This window comes from Triticum aestivum, chromosome 5D (genome assembly GCF_018294505.1).
Source record: "Triticum aestivum cultivar Chinese Spring chromosome 5D, IWGSC CS RefSeq v2.1, whole genome shotgun sequence".
Lineage (NCBI taxonomy): Eukaryota > Viridiplantae > Streptophyta > Magnoliopsida > Poales > Poaceae > Triticum > Triticum aestivum.
In genome coordinates, this window is record NC_057808.1 from 235,512,186 (window position 1) to 235,538,090 (window position 25,905).

Here is a 25,905-nt window from a genome sequence, read left to right on the forward strand (position 1 = left end):
CTTCCTGCCCAGCTCCCCTGCAATATGTGCCGCTTATGGTTAACTTATAAGCGCTTATATAAATTATAAATTGTAAGACGCATAGTGGTCCGGTTCATATACTTGGACTCCATTAAGTAAAGTGTTGATCTACGATACAACAAACACACATACTACCTGATGCTTTTTGACAATGTCATAATATCAAAAAACATCTTACATTTTGAGACAAAGGGAGTACCATATATAACTAAAATTCGTCAAGCTTGGTAGCTGAAATCACATGGTAAGGACAGGGTAAACATGGTGGAAGCTGGCAACTAGGCACATTATATATTAACAAATCTCCTATGCTTCTGACTTATATTGAGTTCTCAGTACTGTAGTTATTCGTATAATATACATGAACAACAAGTTAGAGGGATCTGGAAGAACAGTAATAGATTTTGAACATATCTTGATTCATGACATGAAATTATCTTCTTTCCTCAGTCTTCTGTCATTTTATTTGACGGATAGACTTGAATACTGGTACCACGTATGGCAACTACAACCTTTGTACGTTAATGTGCAGCAGGATTTGCCAATTTTTCGAGAATAGGGTTGAGTTGGCACTCGGTAGATCAGAATTTAAGCGCCATCGTCTGTCCCAATAAAGACCTGGAGTGTGTAAGTCAACGGGTGTGTTTTCGGTCATTGAGCATCTTCTTCGCTGCAGAACCAATTTTTAATCTAATAGTCAAATCTCCAAGATGCAAATCTGCAAACTAAACTAAAAAAATCTATCAATATTTGTAGAACATGGTCCTCAGGGAATCTTTAATGTACATCTGCATAATTTGAGGATTGTATATTTGAGGAATTCCAGCTGTGCATTTGCTACCATGATCACAACACTTGCAGTTTTCTACAGAAGCAGCATTTGCAGAACTACAACTCTAATACAAACACCAGAGATGTGCCTCCATAATAATTGAGAAACAAAAATAGAAAACTATATACATGACAGGGCTAGTGACATATTAAACATATATGGCCATGTGCCCATGTGCTCACCAAATCCACCCTCTTTATTAAACCTTAACGATTCTATCACAATATCAAATGCCCATATTACACTTACCCAACGTTCTGGAGATGAATTGTACCATTCGATGCAATTTTGTATGCATATACGTATATGATAAACAAATGCGTAAAACGGAACCAAAATGCAACATATTAAAGATATTTTTTAATATAATATGTGCAGGATGGAGGGGCAAAATTTTATTGCACAATTCAATCTCTACCTTTTTTCATGGTATCACATACTTCTGAACCAGAGACCAACTATTAGGGTACATGATATACATAAGGCATTCAACTTTACAGTAAAATTCTTGGCTTGAAAAACCATGTAGCAGGAGAAGGGGAAGCAGCATAATCTCAACATTCTAGCTTCCTTGAGTGATTTGCAAGTAGGTTGAATGTGGATGGTGATTTTGCAAAAATAACTGCATAACCATCATCCATGTGTTCTGCACCTTCAGGGAAGAGCTGCCATAGAAGGCAGCCTCCTCCAATCATTCCACTCTCCCAAGAGCCCAAGAAATTGTTGTACACTGTCTGCATGAAAGTTTCGCGGAACTCATTTTCAAACTTGCCATCCTTCAGTGATAATCCAAACTCCCCGATCACGATGGGCATGGCCAGCAAGTTTGCTGCATCATCAATATGTTGTTGCATCCAAGTGTTCACAAACTGAACGTGGCTCTCCTCTGTTGAGTCAGGCAACCTAGCAAAAGAAATCCTAAGCTCAGCCCTGATAGTAAATTCCATATTTCTATGAAGTGTTTTAATTTAGCCACTATAGCTACTCAGCTGTATATGTTTTGTGGGATCAGACATGAGGACTTACCAAGTGTCTGAATAAATATGAACTGAAGCTAAATCAATTCCCATTGCTTGATGGTTCCTGATGAAGTCCGTTCCAACATGCCCTGAATAATCATCTGGGTTGACGAGCAAAAGTTCTGGAGTAGACGGACCATAATACCCTTCAATACCAATCTCCACGAGATGCATAGTATCTATAGACTTCACGTAAGATGCCATCTCTTCTATCCATGCCTACAAGAACCCAATGTCTTCAAAATGTACAGTGGACAAACAAACATGGAACATAAAAGTTCACAAAAATAAGACCACAATAAAGGACCTGCAGCGTATCGCCTGATGGATCTGAAGGGCAGCGCGGCTCGTTAATCAGCTCCCAGGCAAGAATGGTAGGATCGTCTTTGTAGGCCTCATTTGTGATTGTGTTTATTCTTGACAAAACAGCCTAAACAAAGGAAACATATGCACAGTATTGAAACTCTGATACAGCAGGAATACAGAATTCAGAGCTGGCAAACTAAAATTAGCAGTAACAATTTGCTGGTATCATTTCATATAGCTATGCATATGATGATTTCCATTGGTCACGCAGCATGATAGATATCAGGAACCCATTTCGGTGGCTATTTGAGGTACGAAACCAGAAATTTACCTCAACAAAAGCTTTGTAGTACCCTTTAAGTGTTGGATCAGAGAAGAAGTCATCGTCAGAAGTAAGATCTACGCCAGCCTCCTTGCCCCATCTTACATACTGCGCCTTCCCTCCATAATCTTCCCAGTTATTACATAGTGACAGTATTAACCGCATCTTATACCTTCTTGCCTCACTGACCACGAAATCTAGCGCCTGGCAAACAGATATGATAAAATCAGACACCAAAACCCAAAGAAACGCCACACCTTGCAGAGATTAGACTTTTATACCAAAAATGCAAATTTCTTTAAGAAATGTATGATGAGCATCCAGTTTCACTTGTTTCCATTTTCTTGTCTTCCTTTTGGCGAGTGGGTCAGTGGGGCATGTGAATGAGATAGCAATTTCATCCAAACCACGGCATAAAATGTAAGATCCAGCTAATTCATTGATGATCTAACAAGAAAAGCACTACCCGCCCATGCATTTCATCAAGCAGGTGCCCGTCTCCACAGGCAGCTCACCTGGAACACCTCCTCGTCGTAGCAGAATGGCGCGGTCTGCAGCGCGTGGTACCCTCCGTCAGCGAACGCCCAGGTGCGGCACACGTTGAGCCCCGCCCCGGCAGCCTCGGCAATGGCCGCGGTCACGCGCGGCCGCGTGGCCTCGTCGGCGGCGAAGGACATGAGCCAGTAGGTGTTGAACCCGTGGATGATGAAGGGGCGCTCCGCCGCCCCCGTTACCAGGTGAGCACCTCGCCCCTCCACCGCTGCCCATTCCTCCTCCGCGTCCGGCTCCTGCGACATCACGGTGGAAGCGAGGCCGAGGAGGACGTAGGGGAGGAGTGGGACGCGAGGCGTCGTCGTGCTCCAGGCGGTGGCGGGCGCGGGACATATCATATCGACCATTTAGTCAACGCGCGAGTGGTTTTTCTACCGTCCCCGGAATCCGGATCCATTATCAGTGGTTCGCTTCAAAATGTTTAGTTAACAATACCATTTGTTTTCGTTAATTAACGTGTATTATCATGTTTCGGTGGGTACCAACAACAATAATGCACTTGTTTTGGATCAAGTTTGCTGATACACGACGAGAGTGGATTTTTGGAGCCGGGTGCATTAGACGACCTTATTTAAATAGTTTAACAATCAAATTTAAAGTTTCGATTTTTTTAAAAGAATTCTACATGATCATATGAATATGAATGTATACTACACATGTGTAAAGTATGATGATGAAATAAGTAAACAGGTAAGCTATACAAAAAATGACAAGATGGTGATTTCCTAATAGTGAATAATACATGCATTGTTCATCTTTTCAAAATCACGATTTTGTCAAAAAAATTGTAACTCGCATGGTCATTTGTTTCAGCATTACAATTTGCACATGTGTAATATACATACATATAAACATGTTGATTTTTTTAAAAGAGTAAAACTTCAAAACAACATTTTGATATTATTTAAAATATAGGGCTCACTGGAGCTCGTTCTCCAAAATAACATTTTTGGATACATGATGATACACAATGAAATATTAAGATACACGAGAGACTCTTAGCTGGTTGGGCCGAGCCTTATGCGTCAGGTCGAGGTGAGCCGACGCAGGAAGAGGAGGGGGCTCCTATACCGCGCCTTCAGCGCCCCGCAAGAGAAGTGGCGCCCGCAGCAGCCGCTGGATGGGCCGGCCCACGATCGCGCAACCACCAACGCGAAAAATGACCGGCAAAAATACATCCCGACTGGGATTCGATCAACCGACCTCGCGCTTCCACACGGAGAGGCTAGCCACTGCACCAGCTCACTACTATTGCCTATTAACAGCGCGAAAGCTTTAAAGAATATAAATGTAGACTCGTTATTTATTGCGCATTACACTATAGCATTTATATTTTCCAATTATTTGAAAATATCTTCACATATTACAGATGGAGTTCATGAGCATGCAAAAAAAAGTTCGCCTATTCAAAAATTAGTTCACCAACTCGAAAAAGTTCATTTATTCAAAAACAGTTTACGGATTCAAAAGAAGTTCATCAATTTTAAAAAAAAGTTCACCGATTTTGAAAAAAGTTCATCGATTTTGGAAAAAGTTTACCTAAATTGAAAAAAGTTCATCGATTTTGAAAACAAGTTCATGTGAATTGAAAAAAGTTCATCGATTTTGAAAATAAGTTCATCGATTTTGAGAAAAAGCTCATCAATTTTGCAAAAAAGTTCATCAATTTTAAGAAAAACTTCAGAAAATCATAAAAATTTCATCAAATTTGAAAAATAAGTTCCCCTATTCTGAAAATGGTTCATCAATTTGAAAAAAGTTCACGAGTTTCGAAAAATTAAGTTCATGGATTTATAGAAGAAGTCCATCTATTTGAAGAAAACTATTACGAATTTCCAAACAAGAAAGTAAAAAAGGATAGAGAAAAAAGCAAAAGAAAAAGGAAAAGGAAAAAGAAGAACAAATAAATTGACAAAAACATGTATGCTACCACATCTGGTGAAATGGTCGAGTTGGTATAGGTAGATGCGTGATAACCGCGCGACGCTGGTTCGAAACCTAGCTTGCGCGGCTTTTTTGCAGTTTTATATAGAGATTAAAGAAGAGGAGTAATGGAAGTTGGGCCGAGCCCAGGTAGCGCCGGTTTGCGAAAACATAGCGCCAAATAGAAAATGCCGGAAGAGGACCTCTTGCGATAGAGATAGTCATGCGCCCCCTCTATGGGCCAGCACAACAACGAGGCAAGCGCTCGGTTCTCCCGGTTCCCTGGTCACTCGGTTAGTAGTTGACCGGTCGTGGTTCACTAGTCCACCTTTGATCGTTAATCGCTTGATCATTGACTTTTGAAGAAAATGAGGAAATTTCAAAAAAATCAGGAATTCCAATAAATTAACAGGTTCAAAAACAGATGGTAGATGTGAAAACACTTGAAAAAGTAAATGAATTAGGAAAAAAGTTTGCAGGATTTGAAAAAAGTTCAAACGCTTCAAAGAAATATTTGTCGATTTGTAAAAAGTTGATGGATTTGAAAAAGAATCGTGCATTTGAAAAAGTTCATGGATTTTAAAAAAGTTCAAGACTTGGAAAGGTTCATACTTTGAAAAAAGTTCGCAAAAATGAAAATAAAAGTTCGCAAATTTGAAAAAAAACACAAAAATTAAAAAATGGTAACTTTCAAAATAAGTTCATGGATTTAGGAAAAAAATGACAGGTTTGCAAAAAAATGAATTTGAAAATAGTTCACGCATTTGGAAAAAATGAAAAATGGAAAAAAAAGGAAAACCCAACAAAACCCGGTCGAGAAAAAACCAAAAACAGAAAAAATTGGTCGAAAGCTTCAAGAAGCTTCCCAAAACCGGTCCAGGAAGCTTATCGGAGCTTCCCAAAACTAGGGACGCAGCTTCCCTCTCGTGTTGCGTTAGATGGGTCGGCCCATTTGGAATCAAATAAAGGGAGGGGGTGTGCCTTATCTACGAATAATAAGAAACCGGCACTATGGGTGCCGAATAGGATTTAGCGGCAGGAGGCCTCTCCACCACGCTCTCTTGGGTGAGATGCACTCCTTGGGCCGGTTAAAGCGCTTGTGCCAATTGCTGCTCTTGGGTGGTTGTTGCTCGTCCAGTGGAGGTGGGGCCAAGGCAGGAGGCCTCCCAACAACGCTCCCCTAGGTCGGTGTGGCTTGGACCGGCTACTTCAGTTGCATTCGCGGCTCCCGGACGGATTGTGGTTGGGTGGTGATGCGGAGCATCCTACAAAAAACATGTCAGAGCCCCCGTTTGGCAAGTGATACAGGCAATATCTGCTTCACATACATAAAGGTGAATCATCTCCTTTACACGTGTTCACTTACCCCTTTCGAGGATGGTATATTACTTGACACTCCTCTCGTGTGCATGCATAGGTATTATCCGAGGTTCATGGACGACGAGGAGCGCAAGCACCAAGGAACGACTACATCAGCCGCGAAGGAAGCTTGGAAGCGGAGACGGAAGAAGCCGGAGTTGTTGAAGCTACAACCACCGGACATCCGGTACCTGATGCAGAAGACCCGGTCAAGAGGAAGCAGCTGAAGGCAGATGCTACAGCGGTCGGACGACCAACGACCACCGGACGTCCGACAAGTATCAGCCACCGGACGTCCGACACCATCCGAAAATCCTGTGCCAAGGCACCCGAGAGTAACTGCCAGAAATCTGGTGCATACCGGACGTCTAGTGCCTCGCGAGCCACCGGTCGTCCGGAACCCACTAGACGTTTGGCGCCTGCGTGTGCTCATGTGTGGGCCTTTGGCCTTGTATCTTTCTCCCACCTACCATTCCATGACTAGGACTATAAATACCTCCCCTCCACCTCCATTCTAGGGATAGCTAAGATTAGAACTACACATTAGAGCTTAACTCATGTACCTCCCCTTGTAGGATTCCTCCTGGGAGAAGATCCATGTGTGGATTCAAGGCCTCTTTGGAGAAGATCCCCCAAGAGGATATCAAGACCCCTACATGGGAAGATTCCTCCATGGAATTCAAGACCTCATCTCCTTTGGATTTGGGATGAACTTTACCTTGTACCGACTTTCCTTTGATTGTTCATGTATCTTGTGGATCTTATGTGTTATTAATCTAGTGGACGTGTGATTGGACTTGTTCTTCTTGAATGTTTCTCTTTCTCCCTGTTTTCCCCTCTTGTTTGTTGTGTTCCTCGCGTTCTCCCTTGAACCCACCTCCAATTCGTGAACATCGGGACAAATCAGGGCACTTTGGCCCGTGCCCAACAATAGGTGGCCTCGACGTCTAGGCACGTCGTATCGCCTGTGCAGCTTGCTTGCGGTGGTCCTTCCGACAAAGGTGTTATTGCCCGTCATGCCGGTGACCGATGGTTCTGTTCCGGTTCGCTTCTCTGATGTGGACGTAGTGAGTCGCTTGGACCGGCTACTTCAGTTGCGTTCGCGACTATCGAACATATTGTGGCTGGGTGGCCACGACGTCTAGGCGCGGCGTATCGCCCGTGCAACTCATGGTCGGTGCGCTTGCGGTGGTCCTGTCGATAGAGGCGTTGTTGCCCGTCATGCCGACGGCTGGTTGTTCTGTTCCGGTTTGCTTCTCTGATGTGGATGTACTTGTTGGGGGAACGCAGTAATTTCAAAAAAAATCCTACGAACACGCAAGATCAATCTAGGTGATGCATAGAAACGAGCGGGAGAGTGTGTCCACGTACCCTCGTAGACCGAAAGCGGAAGCGTTTAGTAACGTGGTTGATGTAGTCGAACGTCTTCACAATCCAACCGATCAAGTACCGAACGCACAGCACCTCCGCGATCTGCAAAGATTCAACTCAATGACGTCCCACGAACTCTTGATCCACCTGAGGTCGAGGGAGAGTTTCGTCAGCACAACGGCATGGTGACGGTGATAATGAAGTTACCGGCGCAGGGCTTCGCCTAAGCATAACGACGATAAGACCGAGGTGTAAAACTATGGAGGGGGCACCGCACACGGCTAAGAGATTGTTTGTTGTGCCTTTTGGGTGCCCCCTGCCCCCGTATATAAAGGAGGGGAGGAGGAGGCCGTCCAACAAGGGGCGCGCCAGGGAGAGGGGAGTCCTACTAGGACTCCAGTCCTAGTAGGATTTGGCCCCATCCTTTTTTCCTTCTATCGGAGGGGGAAAAAGGGAAGGAGAGGGAGTAGGAGAAGGAAAGGGGGGTGGCGCCCCCTTCCCAAGTCCAATTCGGCCTCCTCCTTTGTGGGGGGAACACCAGCCCCTTGTGGGCTGGTTAGCCTCCCTCCTATGACCCATAAGGCCCATATCTTTTCCTAGGGGGGGGGGGTTCCGGTAACCTCCCGGTACTCCGGAAAAATGCCCGAATCACTCGGAACCATTCCGACGTCCGAATGCAACCTTTCAATATATGAATCTTTACCCCTCAACCATTTCGAGACTCCTCGTCATGTCCGTGATCTCATACGGGACTCCGAACAAACTTCGGTCATCAAATCACATAACTCATAATACAAATCGTCATCGAACGTTAAGCGTGCGGACCCGACGGGTTCGAGAACTATGTAGACATGACCGAGATAAATCTCCGGTCAATAACCAATAGCAGAACCTGGATGCTCACATTGGCTCCTACATATTCTACGAAGATCTTTATCGGTCAAACCGCATAACAACATACGTTGTTCCCTTTGTCATCGGTATGTTACTTGCCCGAGATTCGATCGTCGGTATCATCATACCTAGTTCAATCTCGTTACCGGCAAGTCTCTTTACTCGTTCCGTAATGCATCATCCCGCAACTAACTCATTAGTCACATTGCTTGCATGGCTTATAGTGATGATCATTACCGAGAGGGCCCAGAGATACCTCTCCGATACACGGAGTGACAAATCCTAATCTCGATCTATGCCAACTCAACAAACACCATCGGAGACACATGTAGAGCATCTTTATAATCACCCAGTTACGTTGTGACGTTTGATAGCACACTAAGTGTTCCTCCGGTATTCGGGAGTTGCATAATCTCATAGTCATAGGAACATGTATAAGTCATGAAGAAAGCAATAGCAATAAACTAAACGATCATAGTGCCAAGCTAACGGATGGGTCTTGTCCATCACATCATTCTCTAATGATGTGATCCCGTTCATCAAATGACAACACATGTCTATGGCCAGGAAACTTAACCATCTTTGATTAACGAGCTAGTCAAGTAGAGGCATACTAGGGACACTCTGTTTGTCTATGTAATTCACACATGTACTAAGTTCCGGTTAATACAATTCTAGCATGAATAATAAACATTTATCATGATATAAGGAAATATAAATAACAACTTTATTATTGCCTCTAGGGCATATTTCCTTCAGTAGTGGCTTTTGGTGGGATACCGGACCCTGGCTCGATGGACAGGCGTGAGTCAGCGGATTTAAGCCCAGCTGGATGCGGATGAGCTGCATATGGGTCGTGCTATGACGGCGATCAAGCTTCGAGTCATCGAGTCCACTACCTGTATGGCCGTTAATAAGAATTTTTGTGTCCTTAAATTTTCTGAGGAGGAGATGTTACATAAAGCAGCAAATATTGGGGTTTCTTTAGGAGCTAATTGTCATGAGGTTTTGAGGTATATTAATGACTTATTTGATTGATGTATTGAATCCAAAGGTGTATAGAGCTATGAACATGTTAAAAAAACTATTACGACAACTAAGCCAATGGATGAGGGCGATGTTAAACAACTCAGGATTCAGGCGATTGAGTACTTATGCGAGGATCAAACTCCTATGAATGTTATGAAATTGGAAGATCATGTGGATGTTCCATGTTTTTCTAGGGGCGATGAGGGAAAGGAAGGTCATGCGGACTTTCGGAAACCTACGACAAAGGTTGGGCGTACTCGTAAGAGCTAGAAAATACGACCTATCCGTTGTGCGCCATAGTATTAGGAATAGGTTCAAAGTTAAGTTTCAATGATGAGTTATGAGAGGCGTCTTTTGAAATAGCAGAGGTAGTCTGGACTCGGCTAAACGTAGATTCTTAGCAAAAATGTATAGGGAACAAAAGTTGGATTTTATCACTTTGCTAGAAACCGGTAGATCAAACTTTACTTCCCAAATTTTTGGCACTTTTTTGAGTGTTTTGGATTTTGTGTGGTATTGTCTACCGCCTCGAGGAAGATCTGGTGGGATCTACTTGGGGTGAACAAGGCATCACTTAATGTAAGAAAGATGGTGATAAGTGATTATGCTATAAAATTTCATGTTCGCTCAGAAGTTGACGGCTTCGACTCGGCCCTGGTTGTCATCTATGGGGCAGCTCAACCTGAGTTCAAGTCTGAGTTCCTTGAGGAATTAGTTCATATTTCTGGTGGGGAGAGTCTACATATGTTGGTGGGATGTATTTTAATACTATTTGTACGAGGACGAAGAATAATAATGATAACTTTGATGGTTGTCAGCCATTTATATTCAATGCAATTATTGAGAATCTGGATTTGAGGGAGATAGATCTCATAGGTCGGCAATATATTGGGGCAAACAATCTTGAGATTCCGACATATGAAAAATTGGACCGATTGGCTAGTGTGAAGTGGGGGCAAAAGTTCCCCCTTGTAATGATGCATGCGTTACAAAGGGAATTGTCCGATCATACACCTCTACTCGTTGACTCTAGTGAGGCTGCTCATGTGGGGAACAAGACGGCCTTTTCTTTCTAACTATCATGCTTTGAAAGAGAGGATCTTCTAGAGTTGGTTGCAACAGAATGGGCTAAAGAAAATAGATGGGTTACTAATATTGAGAGATGGCAGTATAAAATCTGGCGTCTTAGGCCACCTTTGGTTCATAGGGTAGGAAAATAATAGGAATAGAAGAGTCATAGGAAATGAGATGACATGTATCTCAAATACTATGAATAGGAATAAGAAAGGATATGCCATTTGGTTCACATCGTAGGATTTTTTTTTCCATTGAGTCTAGGCTAATGTTTATTTTCCTATGAAATGTGGAGGATAAGAAGAATTCCTCCATAGAAGTAGGATTCTATTCTTACAAACCAAAGTGCTCTAAAGAAGTTTTTCCCATAGAAATCTGAAGGAAATATGCCCTAGAGGCAATAATAAAGTTGTTATTTATATTTCCTTATATCATGATAAATGTTTATTATTCATGCTAGAATTGTATTAACCTGAAACTTAGTACATGTGTGAATACATAGACAAACAGAGTGTCACTAGTATGCCTCTACTTGACTAGCTCGTTGATCAAAGATGGTTAAGTTTCCTAGCCATAGACATGAGTTGTCATTTGATGAACGGGATCACATCATTAGAGAATGATGTGATTGACAAGACCCATCCGTTAGCTTAGCACGATGATCGTTTAGTTTGTTGCTATTGCTTTCTTCATGGCTTATACATGTTCCTATGACTATGAGAATATGCAACTCTCGAATACCGGAGGAACACTTAGTGTGCTATCAAACATCACAACGTAACTGGGTGATCATAAAGATGCTCTACAGGTGTCTCCGATGGTGTTTGTTGAGTTGGCATAGATCGAGATTAGGATTTGTCACTCCGATTGTCGGAGAGGTACCTCTAGGCCCTCTCGGTAATGCACATCACTATAAGCCTTGCAAGCAATGTGACTAATGAGTTAGTTGCAGGATGATGCATTATGTAACGAGTAAAGAGACTTGCCGGTAACGAGATTGAACTAGGTATTGAGATACCGACGATCGAATCTTGGGAAAGTAACATACCGATGACAAAGGGAACAACGTATATTGTTATGCGGTTTGACCGATAAAGATCTTCATAGAATATGTAGGAACCAATATGAGCATCCAGGTTCCGCTATTGGTTATTGACCGGAGATGAGTCTCGGTCATGTCTACATAGTTCTCGAACCCGTAGGGTTCACACGCTTAACGTTCGGTGACGATCAGTATTATAAGTTTATGTGTTTTGATGTACCGAAGGTTGTTCAAAGTCTCGGATGTGATCACGGACATGACGAGGAGTCTCGAAATGGCCGAGACATAAAGATCGATATATTGGATGGCTATGTTTGGACATCGGAATGGTTCCGGGTGAGTTCGGGCATTTACCGGAGTACCGGGAGGTTACCGGAACCCCCCGGGGAGTAGATGGGCCTTAGTGGGAGAGAGGAGGAGGCGGCCAAGGAGGGGGTGCCCCCCCAAGCCCAATCCGAATTGGGGTGGGGGACCGGCCCCCTTTCCTTCCCCCTCTCTCCTCCTTCCTTCCTCTCCTACTCCAACTAGGGAAGGGGGAATCCAACTCCCACCAGGAGTAGGACTCCCCCCTTGGGCGCGCCATAGAGGGCTGGCCCACCCCTCCTCCACTCCTTTATATACGGGGGAGGGGGGCACCCCATAGACACACAAGTTGACAATTGTCTTAGCCGTGTGCGGTGCCCCCCTCCACAGATTTCCACCTCGGTCATATCGTTGTAGTGCTTAGGCGAAGCCCTGCGTCGGTAACTTCATCATCACCGTCATCACGCCGTCGTGCCGACGAAGCTCTCCCTCGACCTCAGCTAAATCAAGAGTTCGTGGGACGTCACCGAGCTGAACGTGTGCAGATCGCGGAGGTGACGTACTTTCGGTACTAGGATCGGTCAGATCGTGAAGACGTATGACTACATCAACCGCGTTGTCATCACGCTTCCGCTTTCGGTCTACGAGGGTACGGTGGACTACACTCTCCCCTCTCGTTGCTATGCATCACCTAGATGGATCTTGCGTGTGCGTAGGAATTTTTTTGAAATTACTGCGTTCTCCAACAGTGGCATCCGAGCCAGGTTTATGCGTAGATATTATATGCACGAGTAGAACACAAAGAGTTGTGGGCGATAATAGTCATACTGCTTACCAGCATGTCATACTTTGATTCGGCGGTATTGTTGGATGAAGCGGCCCGGACGGACATTACGCGTACGCTTACGCGAGACTGGTTCTACCGACGTGCTTCACACACAGGTAGCTGGCGGGTGTCAGTTTCTCCAACTTTAGTTGAATCGAGTGTGACTACGCCCGGTCCTTTTTGAAGGTTAAAACAACACACTTGACGAAAAATCATTGTGGTTTTGATGCGTAGGTAAGAACGGTTCTTGCTAAAGCCCGTAGCAGTCACGTAAAACTTGCAACAACAAAGTAGAGGACGTCTAACTTGTTTTTGCAGGGCATGTTGTGATGTGATATGGTCAAGACGTGATGATATATAAATTGTTGTATGAGATGATCATGTTTTTGAAATTATCGGCAACTGGCAGGAGACTTATTGTTGTCCCTTCATTGCATAAGATGCAAGCTCCATGTAATTACTTTACTTTATCGCTATGCGATAGCAATAGTTGGCGAGACGACCATATGACGACACGTTGATAGAGATCATGGTGTCATGCCGATGACGATAGAAATCATGACGGTACTTTGGAGATGGAGATCAAAGGCACAAGATGATGATGGCCATATCATGTCACATATTTTGATTGCATGTGATGTTTATCTTTTATACATCTTATTTTGCTTAGTTCGGCGGTAGCTTTATAAGATGATCCCTTACTAAAATTTCAAGGTATAAGTGTTCTCCCTGAGTATGCACCGTTGCGACAGTTCTTCGTGCTGAGACACCACGTGACGATCGGGTGTGATAAGCTCTACGTTCACAAACAACGGGTGCAAGCCAGTTTTGCACACGTAGAATACTCGGGTTAAACTTGACGAGCCTAGCATATGCATATATGGCCTCGGAACACTGAGACCGAAAGGTCGAGCGTGAATCATATAGTAGATATGATCAACATAGTGATGTTCACCATTGAAAACTACTCCATCTCACGTGATGATCGGGCGTGGTTTAGTTGATTTGGATCACGTGATCATATAGATGACCAGAGGGATGTCTATCTAAGTGGGAGTTCTTAAGTAATATGATTAATTGAACTTTAATTTATCATGAACTTAGTCCTGGTAGTATTTGCATATCTATGTCGTAGATCAATAGCTCGCGATGTAGTTCCCCGTATATTTTTTGATATGTTCCCAGAGAAAATAAGTTGAAAGATGTTAGTAGCAAAGATGTGGACTAGCTCCGTGATCTGAGGATTATCCTCATTGCTGCACAGAAGTATTATGTCCTTGATGCACCGCTAGGTGACAGAGCTATTGCAGGAGCAGATGCAGACGTTATGAACGTTTGAGAAGCTCGGTATGATGACTACTTGATAGTTTAGTGCACCATGCTTTACGGCTTAAAAACGGGACTTCAAAATTTTTCTGAAATGTCACGGAGCATATGAGATGTTCCAAGAGCTGAAATTGGTATTTCAGACTCATGCCCGTGTCGAGAGGTATGAGACCTCTAACAAGTACTTTGCCTACAAGATGGAGGAGAATAGCTCAACCAGTGAGCATGTGCTTAGATTGTTTGGGTACTACAATTGCTTGAATCAAGTGGGAGTTAATCTTCCAGATAACATAGTAATTGACAAAGTTCTCTAGTCACTATCACCAAGTTACTAGAACTTCGTGATGAACTATAATATGCAAGGGATGACGGAAGTAATTCCCGAGCTCTTCACGATGCTGAAATTGGCGAAGGTAGAAATCAAGAAAAAGCATCAAGTGTTGATGGTTGACAAGACCGCTAGTTTCAAGTAAAAGGGCAAGGGAAAGAAAGGGAGCTTCAAGAAAGAATGGCAAGCAAGTTGCCACTCCCATGAAGAAGCCCAAATCTAGACCCAAGCCTGAAACTGAGTGCTTCTACTGCAAAGGAAATGGTCACTAGAAGTGGAACTGCCCTAGATACTTGGCGGATAAGAAGGATGGCAAAGTGAACAAAGCTATATTGTATATACATATTATTGATGTGTACTTTACTAGTGTTTATAGCAACCCCTCGGTATTTGATACTGGTTCAGTTGCTAAGAGTAGTAACTCGAAACGGGAGTTGCAAAATAAACATAGACTAGTTAAGGGTGAGGTGATGATGTGTGTTGGAAGTGATTCCAAGGTTGATAAGATCACCATCGCACACTCCTTTACCTTCGGGATTTGTGTTGAACCTAAAAAAAATGATATTTGGTGTTTGCGTTGAGCATGAATATGATTGGATCATGTTTATTGCAATACGGTTATTCATTTAAGTCAAAGAATAATTGTTGTTCTATTTACATGAATAAAACCTTCTATGGTCATACACTCAATATAAATGGTTTATTGAATCTCGATCGTAGTGATACACATATTCATAAAAATTGAAGCCAAAAGATGCAAAGTTAATAATGATAGTGCAACTTATCTGTGGCACTGCCGTTTAGGTCATATTAGTGTAAAGCGCATGAAGAAACTCCATGCTGATGGGCTTTTGGAATCACTTGATTATGAATCACTTGATGCTTGCGAACCATGCCTCATGGGCAAGATGACTAAGACTCCGTTCTCCGGAACAATGGAACAAGCAACTGACTTATTGGAAATAATACATACTGATGTATGCAGTCCAATGAGTATTGAGGCTCGCGGCGGGTATCGATATTTTCTGACCTTCACAGATGATTTGAGCAGATATGGGTATATCTACTTGATGAAACATAAGTCTGAAACATTTGAAAGGTTCAAAGAATTTCAGAGTGAAGTGGAAAATCATCGTAACAAGAAAATAAAATTTCTACGATCTAATCGTGGAGGAGAATATTTGAGTTACGAGTTTGGTCTTCATTTAAAACAATGCGGAATAGTTTTGCAACTCACGCCACGTGGAACACCATAGCGAAATGGTGTGTCCGAACGTCGTAACCGTACTTTATTAGATATGATGCGATTTATGATGTCTCTTACCGATTTACCACTATCGTTTTGGGGTTATGCATTATAGACAACTGCATTCACGTTAAATAGGGCACCATCTAAATCCGTTGAGACGACACCATATGAACTGTGGTTTGGCAAGAAACCTAAGCTGTCGTTTCTTAAAGTTTGGGGTTGCGATGCTTATGTGAAAAAGTTTCAACCTGATAAGCTCGAACCCAAATGGAGAAGTGCGCCTTCATAGGATACCCAAATTGTTGGGTACACCTTCTATCACAGATCCAAAGGCAAGATTTTTGTTGCTAAGAATGGATCCTTTCTAGAGAAGGAGTTTCTCTCGAAAGAAGTGAGTGGGAGGAAAGTAGAACTTGATGAGGTAATTGTACCTGGTCCCGAATTGGAAAGAAGTTCATCACATAAATCAGTTCTAGTGATGCCTACACCAATTAGTGAGGAAGTTAATGATGATGATCATGAAACTTCAGATCAAGTTACTACCGAACCTCGTAGGTTAGCCAGAGTAAGGTCCGCACCAGAGTGATACGGTAATCCTGTTCTGGAGGTCATGTTACTTGACCATGACGAACCTATGAACTATGAGGAAGCGATGATGAGCCCAGATTCCACGAAATGGCTTGAGGCCATGAAATCTGAGATGGGATCCATGTATGACAACAAAGTGTGGACTTTGATTGACTTGCCCGATGATCGGTGAGCCATTGAGAATAAATGGATCTTCAAGAGGAAGACGGACGCTGATGGTAGTGTTACTATCTACAAAGCTCGACTTGTCGCAAAAGGTTTTCGACAAGTTCAAGGTGTTGACTACGATGAGATTTTCTCACTCGTAGCGATGCTTAAGTCTGTCTGAATCATGTTAGCTATTGCCGCATTTTATGAAATCTGGCAAATGGATAACAAAATTGCACTCCTTAATGGATTTATTAAAATAAGAGTTGTATATGATGCAACCAGAAGGTTTTGTCAATCCTAAAGGTGCTAAAAATGTGCAAGCTCCAGCGATCCATTTATGGACTGGTGCAAGCATCTCGGAGTTGGAATACACGCTTTGATAGTGTGATCAAAGCATATGGTTTTGTACAGACTTTTGGAGAAGCCTGTATTTACAAGAAAGTGAGTGGGAGCACTACAACCTTTCTGATAAGTATATGTGAATGACATATTGTTGATAGGAAATGATGTAGAATTTTTCTGGAAAGCATAAAGGAGTGTTTGGAAGGGTTTTTCAAGGAAAGACCTCGGTGAAGCTGCTTACATATTGAGCATCAAGATCTATAGAGATAGATCAAGACGCTTGATAAGTTTTTTCAATGAGTACATACCTTGACAAGATTTTGAAGTAGTTCAAAATGGAACAGTCAAAGAAGGAGTTCTTGTCTGTGTTGCAAGGTGTGAAGTTGAGTAAGAGTCAAAACCCGACCACGGCAGAAGATAGAAAGAGAATGAAAGTCATTCCCTATGCCTCAGCCATAGGTTCTATAAAGTATGCCATGTTGTGTACCAGACCTATTGTATACCCTGCCCTGAGTTTGGCAAGGGAGTATAATAGTGATCTAGGAGTAGATCACTGGACAACGGTCAAAATTATCCTTGGTGGAATAAGGACATGTTTCTCGGTTATGGAGGTGATAAAGAGTTCATCGTAAAGAGTTACGTCGATGCAAGCTTTGACACCGATCTGGATGACTCTAAGTCACAATCCGGATACATATTGAAAGTGGGAGCAATTAGCTAAAGTAGCTCCGTGCAGAGCATTGTAGACATAGAAATTTGTAAAATACATATGGATCTGAATGTGGCAGGCCATTGACTAAACTTCTCTCACAAGCAAAACATGATCACACCTTAGTACTCTTTAGGTGTTAATCACATGGCGATGTGAACTAGATTATTGACTCTAGTAAACCCTTTGGGTATTGGTCACATGGCGATGTGAACTATAGAGTGTTAATTCACATGATGATGTGAACTATTGGTGTTAAATCACATGGCAATGTGAACTAGATTATTGACTCTAGTGCAAGTGGGAGACTGAAGGAAATATGCCCTAGAGGCAATAATAAAGTTGTTATTTATATTTCCTTATATCATGATAAATGTTTATTATTCATGCTAGAATTGTATTAACCGGAAACTTAGTACATGTGTGAATACATAGACAAACAGAGTGTCACTAGTATGCCTCTACTTGACTAGCTCGTTAATCAAAGATGGTTAAGTTTCCTAGCCATAGACATGAGTTATCATTTGATGAACGGGATCACATCATTAGAGAATGATGTGATTAACAAGACCCATCCTTTAGCTTAGCACGATGATCGTTTAGTTTGTTGCTATTGCTTTCTTCATGACTTATACATGTTCCTATGACTATGAGAATATGCAACTCCCGAATACCAGAGGAACACTTAGTGTGCTATCAAACGTCACAATGTAACTGGGTGATTATAAAGATGCTCTACAGGTGTCTCTGATGGTGTTTGTTGAGTTGGCATAGATCGAGATCAGGATTTGTCACTCCGATTGTCGGAGAGGTACCTCTAGGCCCTCTCGGTAATGCACATCACTATAAGCCTTGCAAGAAATGTGACTAATGAGTTAGTTGCGGGATGATGCATTACGGAACGAGTAAAGAGACTTGCTGGTAACGAGATTGAACTAGGTATTGAGATACCGACGATTGAATCTCGGGCAAGTAACATACCGATAACAAAGGGAACAACGTATGTTGTTATGCGGTTTGACCGATAAAGATCTTCATAGAATATGTAGGAACCAATATGAGCATCCAGGTTCCGCTATTGGTTGTTGACCGGAGATGAGTCTCGGTCATGTCTACATAGTTCTCGAACCCGTAGGGTCCGCACGCTTAACATTCGGTGATGATCGGTATTATGAGTTTATGTGTTTTGATGTACCGAAGGTTGTTTGGAGTCCCGGATGTGATCACGGACATGACGAGGAGTCTCGAAATGGTCGAGACATAAAGATCGATATATTGGATGGCTATGTTTGGACATCGGAATGGTTCCGGGTGAGTTCGGGCATTTACCGGAGTACCGGGAGGTTACCAGAACCCCCCGGGGAGTATATGGGCCTTATTGGGCCTTAGTGGGAGAGAGGAGGAGGCGGCCAAGGAGGGGGGCGCCCGCCAAGCCCAATCCGAATTGGGGTGGGGGCCGACCCCCTTTCCTTCCCCCTCTCTCCTCCTTCCTTCCTCTCCTACTCCAACTAGGGAAGGGGGAATCCTGCTCCCATCGGGAGTAGGACTCCCCCCTTGGGTGCGCCATAGAGGGCCGGCCCTCCCCCTCCTCCACTCCTTTATATACGGGGGAGGGGGGCACCCCATAGACACACAAGTTGACAGTTGTCTTAGCCGTGTGCGGTGCCCCCCTCCATAGATTTCCACCTCGATCGTATCGTTGTAGTGCTTAGGCGAAGCCCTGCGTCGGTAACTTCATCATCACCGTCATCACGCCGTCATGCTGACGAAGCTCTCCCTCAACCTCAGCTGGATCTAGAGTTCGTGGGACGTCCTCGAGCTGAACGTGTGCAGATTGCGGAGGTGCCGTACTTTCGGTACTAGGATCGGTCGGATCGTGAAGACGTACGACTACATCAACTGCGTTGTCATAACGCTTCCGCTTTCGGTCTACGAGGGTACGTGGACTACACTCTCCCCTCTCATTGCTATGCATCACCTAGATGGATCTTGCGTGTGCGTAGGAAATTTTTGAAATTACTGCATTCCCCAACAAAATCATATCCTATGAAATACCTAAAAGATTCCTCCAAACCAAGGGAGACTAGACAATTTTTGCAGGGTTGGCCTAAGAATGCTAGTGGGTTTACAAAGTTAAAAAATAAAGGCTTCTTCACCTTACTAATGAGCTTGACATCAGAGCTGAAGCGGCACCCCCCCTCGCGGCAGAATGTGCTGCCAAATTAGAAGTGGAAGAGGGTCTCGCTAAGCTCTTGATAGAGGAAGAAATTAAATGGGCCCATAGGGCTAACGTGAAGGGAGTCATGGAGGGTGAGAATAACACTGAACTTTTTCATTTAAACTAACTGAAAACACAGAAAGAAAAGAATTGTCCAACTTGAGCAAGATGAGGGTACGACTGTAGGTCAAGAGAACCTGAATTCTACATCTCTTATTTCTATAAGAAGCTCTTTGGTGCCCCTGTGTCAATTTTGTTATCCATGGATGAGTGCATGATGGGGGATATTCCGAGTTATGTCCGGAAGAATATGATGTGTTGACCGCCCCCTTTATGGAGAAGGAGGTGTATGGGGCAATTTTGCGGATGAAGAATAATAAAGCACCTGGTCTAGATGTGTTCTTGGTGGAATTGTACAGGCGGTGTTGAGGGACAATTAATGGGGGGTATGCTGCCTATGTTTTAGGATTTGTTTAGTGGTGAGCTTCTGTTGTTTTAGCCCAACTTTGGGACTATTATTTTATTGCCTAAGAAGGAAATGGCGGTGAAAATCAAATAGTTTAGACCCATTTGCTTACGCAATGTTAGTTTTAAGTTTTTTTTACCAAAGTGGATACGAATCGGCCAACAAAGATTGCTCAGACAGTGATTCGCCCTACTCAAACCGCTTTCATGAAAGGATGACATATACTATAGGGTGTAGTCGTTTTGCATGAAATTCATTCGAAGAAATTGGATGGATTTATCTTTAAAGTGAATTTTGAGAAGGCATACGAAAAAGTTAAATGGCCCTTCTTGCAACATGCATTGCGTATGAAACATTTTGATCTGGCTTGGAGGCAACATGTCAAGACTTTTGTTCAAGGGGGTGGTGTCGGGGCTAAAGTTAATGATGATATTGGACACTTTTCCAGACTCGGAAGGGGTTACGGCAAGGGATCCATTGTCTCTAATGCTTTTCAATATTGTGGCCGATATGTTTGTTGTCCTCATTGCTAGAGCCAAGGAGAACAAGCAGGTGAGTGGGTTAGTCCTGCATCTAGTGGATGTGTGTGTGTGGGGGGGGGGGGTTCCTATTCTACAATATGTTAATGGCACAATCATCTACATGGAGCATGATATGGAAACGATCATAAATATGAAATTATTTTTGTGCTTGTTTGAACAATTGTCTAACCTTAAGATTAATTTTCATAAAAGTGAACTGTTCTGCTTTGGATGTGCCAAGGAGGAAGAGGATAACTATATGTAGTTGTTCGGTTGTAAGATTGGCAACTTCCGTTAGCTACCTCAGGATACCAATTCACCGTTGTAAGTTAACAAATAAAGAGTGAAAGTGCATTATAGATATATTTGAAAAGAAAATTGATTGTTGGAAAGGCAAGTAATGTCCTTCCTAGGGGCGCATGCATGTGGGAGGAGAACACCTAGCGGTCCATGCCACGTCATCCTTTGTGCAATGGGTGACCTGGATCATCATTGCCGGTGACATGGAATTGAAGATAAAGCTCAGAACCTGGGAGTCTTGGGCCTGTCAGATCTCATGCGTCGGATTTGGATTGTCGGCGGGCTTACCATCCTTGTCAGCAAGCATCCAAGACAGGCCCCGTCGCTCGCTGTTGAGGTAGGCAGAGAAGTGGGTGCCTCTGATCCTGTCCGGAGCATGAGCTCGCCATACGAGGAAATTGACACGGTAGAGCTTGTCAGCGATAGGGATGAGCGTGGGTGCCATGGTAGATGAGTTGTAGCTAAGTGGAAGAGGAACTAACTCTCTATATCACAAAAGATGGCGAGAAGCATATGCTTCGAAGCAGGACCACATCAATACAGGATCGACCGACCAGGAAATTACAGGTTCGGTTGAGATTGGATTGATCCCTAACATTATTTATACATGATCTAACGACATCTCAACCATGTTGGTTACAACAACTAGATAAACCCTAGAATCCATCTATGATCGGTTCGTTTTTTAAGCGATAGTCTAATGCGGTGGTTTTCTGAAACCCTAGAATGTGGTGGTTTTATGCTATTTACTTCACTAACCGAGTCTTAGAAGTCAGTTCCAAAAGCATTTTAGAGGCCGACGACACTACCAGAGGTTCTCAGATTAGCCGTATCTCTCGGTGTCACATCGGATACGAGATAAAACTGCAAAGGAAACTTGTTGCAATCCACCGGCATCATGTATACGCGAGCTACCTAGCACAGTACATACATTCTACATTGTTTCCCCGCACGTGGCTTGAGAGCCTCTAGCTAGCTAGCTACGCATACGTCACCGATGGTTTCTTCCTCCTCCGGCTCTTCCCCTCCGAGCACTGCGAGCTCGCCGTCGCCCTCGAGCTCTTCTTCCTCCTCTCCCCGGCCGGGCCGAACATGGCCATCCGCCCGATCCCCCTCGATATCGACGCGAAGAAGGCGCGGCCGTGCTCCCCGGGGCGGCCGTCCCGCATCCCCTGCTTCATCATCCCCTGCTCCCGCTCCAGCTCCGTCAGCCGCACCCGCATCCGCGACACCTCCAGCTTCAGCTCCCGGTTCTCCCGCCGCAGCGACGCGTAGCTGTCGGCGGCGCCGGCGGCGCGGGGCGACACGCACGAGCTCGGCACGCCGCTCCCGCTGATGGGCATGGTGATCCGCTGGGAGAAGGAGCAGTACTCGCCGCCGCCGCCCGAGTGGCCGCCCGAGAAGGACGACTTGAGCCGGAGCTGCTCGAAGTAGAGCACGCGCACCACCATCTGCATCGGGAGCCGGTCGTTCTGCGCCGCGTGGCTCGACGCGTCCTGAGACAGCTTCTGGCAGTCGATCAGCTTGCACAGCTTCTTGCACTCGGATTCCATTAGAGATGGGTGTGCCTGATCGATCATATTTATTCAAATATACACCGTTTGGTTCAGAACTTTATTCAAATCAAGATTTAGAAATTATATTTGATTGTATACATCATCACATTCCACATTCTCATCTACAGATATCATGCTATTTCTGATGGCAAATACATATACTATATAATTAGAAGGAGAATGTTTTTGGTCTAAACATATATAGTTGCTCCTACAAATTCACAAGTTTGCTACACACAACTACCAAAATGTAGCATTGTGATATAGTGTAGTTTTGTACCTTTAGGTATATGTCGATGGCTCGGTAGAGTCCATCATCAACAATGCGAGCATAGTCGGGCAACAGTTCGATGAGAGTCATGAACTTCTGCAGTTTCAGATAAGGATCTGGTGCAATTTCTGCAAGATAACCATCCATTAGCCTTCCGACCTTGAGCACCGAGCCATGGCTCGGAGACTTGAGTCCGTCGGACTCGTATCCGCAAGGTGACAAGTCTCCTGAATCATCTTCCTCAATCCTTTGCAAGAAATTGACCAATATGCGATGGACCGTGTCGACGTCAAACATGGACTCACTCGTTTGCATGGAGGGGATGAGAAGATCATCAAGTGATGCCATCTCAAGATGGAGACCGATCCTTTTCTCGACTTCAATCCTGTAATCTAGCCCTGCATCAACCTCTATCGCCATTCTCAGCATGCCGAACAAGAATGACAGGGTAACAGCTGTGATCTTCTCGGTTGCCATCAGGTTGATGAGGGTTTCCACAACCACCCTTTGGTTGTCACCGACAAGTGGGCCGGAATCCCACACGTGCCGCCTTTCGATGCCCTTGAGAGCTGTTTGAGCATAGTGTACAATGGAAGTGCCTATGCTCTCCGGCCTCACGCCACTTCTCCTCATCGCGGCGATCACTCGCTGATAATAATCAATTCTTAGAGCAGAAAGATCCTCAACCCACCAATCCTGGCAATGCATCCGCAACTTCCCGGACCCCGCGTCGCATTCCAAGTGAGCCAAACCTGAAACCAGCTGCTCCTTGCTTGCGTTCATCGCGATCGCATCGACACACCGATCGACAAATCCGATTTCCTCCACCATTGGATCCAAGCCTTCACACGCGCATAAAACTTGTAGTGATTTCTCAAGGTTCTTGACCACAAGGTCATTCAGGTACATCTCTGTCCGGACAATTAGGTTCTCCTCTTGATAGTCTTCTGTCATTTCCAAATATTCTGCAATGCACCGGAGATGAGCTACATTGGCTGTGGTTATTTCAAAGTTGCTCCCATAACAGAACTTCGCAGCGAGTTCGAATGCTGTAGCTCCCCCTGGTACATTTACAAGCTCAAGCTTTGAGAGATCTGGATCCTTGGCTTCGGCTACCATTCGTCTTATTCTTCCGCACCGAGAGACTAAAGGGAACTGCAAAATAAGTAGAGACACACGGTATGATCAAACGTGCTCCACAGGCTTGGCTTCAGCTCGTACAATAGGCATCAGAAAGAAGAAAAAAGTACCAATCACAATTTGTTTGCTTATAAACCCCCTCTCCCCACATGCGCACAAAGGATCCCGAAACATTCCTAATCATGTACGCGAACCCATTAGTTGTTTCTCCCAGATTATGTTCTTATTTCTTTACACCTTTTGGCCATGATAACTGAAGCTAAGGTTCAAATGAAAAACACAACACAGTTTCTTTTTTCTACTCAAAAGACCAAGAGGGAAACACACACTCCAATACAGAGGTGAAGAAGAATGATGGCCATAAAAACTTCAGAAGAGGTGAAGATGAGGGGCACCTTGTGCAGGAGGAAAGATTGGCCATCCACCGATACCGTTATATCCCCAGCAACATCTGAAAATATCCTGCACAACAAGCAATGTAGGGAATTAAAACACCAAGAATTTCATTTTAATGTGCAACACGTGAAGCATAATTCTGTTGACATACAATCCATATAATCCATACTCTTTCAGTTTGCCAACATATATAAATTCAGGATATGGGTTCAGAATGACCAACTGATGAAACAATCTTGAGGCAAAAGGAAAATAAAACTCAAACTTGTAGACTAACATAAACAGAACATGTTGAACTAATGCTGCTAGTGCATCAAGTTTTGCCACATATGGATCTTTTCAGATGAACCTATTCAGAAACTGAGGAGTATAACAGAGGAAGTGCCCTAGCCTTTAAAGGAGAACCGGATCTACGCAAATCATGGGACGATCTAAAATAATAAATGTGCAGGCATTTTGTTGTACCCAGGACCATCTGACAGTAACCCTTTGAGGGAGCTACGGGAAGAACATTTTCAGGGTAACATTTCCACTGTTTTCTTGAGTTGGACACTGGAGCTTCAGAAGTTCAGATGCCATTCTTTTTTCTTGGCCTGAAACCCATGAAATTAGCTCCACGTGATCTAAACTGGCTGGCAAGGATCCTGAGTTTGTGACGCCCCCAAAAAGATTCCCAAGACAACCACAGGCGCATTTGCCGCTAGAACATGAACGGCGGCAAAGCCCACCCGGGAGAAGGGGTGAAAAGAAACCGACGAGGAAGAGATGGGAGGCGAGGACTCACCTTCTGCTCATGGGGTTGCAGAAGCGCGGCGAGTTGGCGGCGGAGAGCTTGGCGGAGAAGGGGAACCCGGCGCTGTCGCTGGCCAACCCCATTGCCCGACCTCCTCTTCTCCTTGCTAAAATGGATGGTGCCTGCCTACCTACCTACTCTGCCTCTCGTGGAGAAGAAGGAAAAAAAACTCAAAGCTCGGAATGATGAGCAATGGAGGGGACGTCCCACAGCTCACACACGGAGAGCGAGGAGGAGGAGGAGGAGGAAAGGACGAGCGGAAGGAATAACGGCTGGTCGTCGGCGTGAGGGAGAGATATTCAATGACAAACATTCCGGTTTCTTGGTTTGATTGCTCCCTTTTCGTTTTCCTCGTTGCCCTTTCGTGCTATTTACTCACACGCCCTTCTTCTCTTTTTCTCTTGTGTAGGAGTACAAAGAAACACAAGTGCCTTTCTTACGAGTAAAAGGTGTGGTTACAAATAAGAAAGAAAAAAAGATAGTCTAGAATTCAGAGTATCTATTACTCCCTCCGTCCTAAAATAGCGACACTTATTTTAGGATGGAGGAGTACATTCGAAGAAGGATGCTATAGTTAGAATATTGTTCTGTATGAGGGTGCAATTCAACAAAGATGTGGCAAGACAGAAATGTGGAAGAGCAAGGAAGGAGCTGCTAGATGACAGGGTATTGGTATTGT

At 44.0% G+C, this 25,905-nt stretch overlaps 2 protein-coding genes across 3 annotated transcripts; both read right to left on the minus strand.

Annotated features, from left to right (window-relative positions):
- Positions 1 to 499: 499 nt before the first annotated feature.
- On the minus strand, positions 500 to 3,407 carry LOC123124587 (mannan endo-1,4-beta-mannosidase 8). 2 transcript variants are annotated; one of them, XR_006461166.1, is made up of 6 exons: positions 3,016 to 3,407; positions 2,510 to 2,704; positions 2,180 to 2,302; positions 1,880 to 2,091; positions 1,272 to 1,756; positions 500 to 691 (listed from the first exon to the last, which is right to left on the minus strand). XR_006461166.1 is itself a non-coding variant. In XM_044545172.1 (5 exons), exons 1-5 carry the CDS (start codon positions 3,397 to 3,399, stop codon positions 1,408 to 1,410), a joined length of 1,263 nt encoding a protein of 420 aa, XP_044401107.1. In that variant the 5' UTR covers positions 3,400 to 3,407; the 3' UTR covers positions 1,161 to 1,407. The 2 variants fall into 2 exon arrangements, 1 of the variants encoding a protein (XP_044401107.1); XM_044545172.1 differs by lacking the exon at positions 500 to 691 and having other exon boundaries at positions 1,161 to 1,756.
- Positions 3,408 to 21,838: 18,431 nt separating this feature from the next.
- LOC123120376 (BTB/POZ domain-containing protein At3g08570) lies at positions 21,839 to 25,506 on the minus strand. The gene is made up of 4 exons (XM_044540347.1): positions 25,218 to 25,506; positions 24,433 to 24,499; positions 22,907 to 24,052; positions 21,839 to 22,638 (listed from the first exon to the last, which is right to left on the minus strand). Exons 1-4 carry the CDS (start codon positions 25,307 to 25,309, stop codon positions 22,051 to 22,053), a joined length of 1,893 nt encoding a protein of 630 aa, XP_044396282.1. The 5' UTR covers positions 25,310 to 25,506; the 3' UTR covers positions 21,839 to 22,050.
- Positions 25,507 to 25,905: the final 399 nt, after the last annotated feature.

Bases quoted from the DNA above. Each gene is read 5' to 3' on its own strand.
- LOC123124587 (XM_044545172.1), bottom strand. From the start codon at position 3,399: ATGGTCGATATGATATGTCCCGCGCCCGCCACCGCCTGGAGCACGACG. The intron at 2,092-2,179 runs GTCCTTTATTGT...GGGTTCTTGTAG, and splicing joins CATCAGGCGATACGCTGCAG to GCATGGATAGAAGAGATGGC. The intron at 1,757-1,879 runs GTAAGTCCTCAT...TTCTTTTGCTAG, and splicing joins CATATTTATTCAGACACTTG to GTTGCCTGACTCAACAGAGG.
- LOC123120376 (XM_044540347.1), bottom strand. From the start codon at position 25,309: ATGGGGTTGGCCAGCGACAGCGCCGGGTTCCCCTTCTCCGCCAAGCTC. The intron at 24,500-25,217 runs GTGAGTCCTCGC...CTTGTTGTGCAG, and splicing joins TGCAACCCCATGAGCAGAAG to GATATTTTCAGATGTTGCTG. The intron at 24,053-24,432 runs GTGCCCCTCATC...CTTATTTTGCAG, and splicing joins AATCTTTCCTCCTGCACAAG to TTCCCTTTAGTCTCTCGGTG.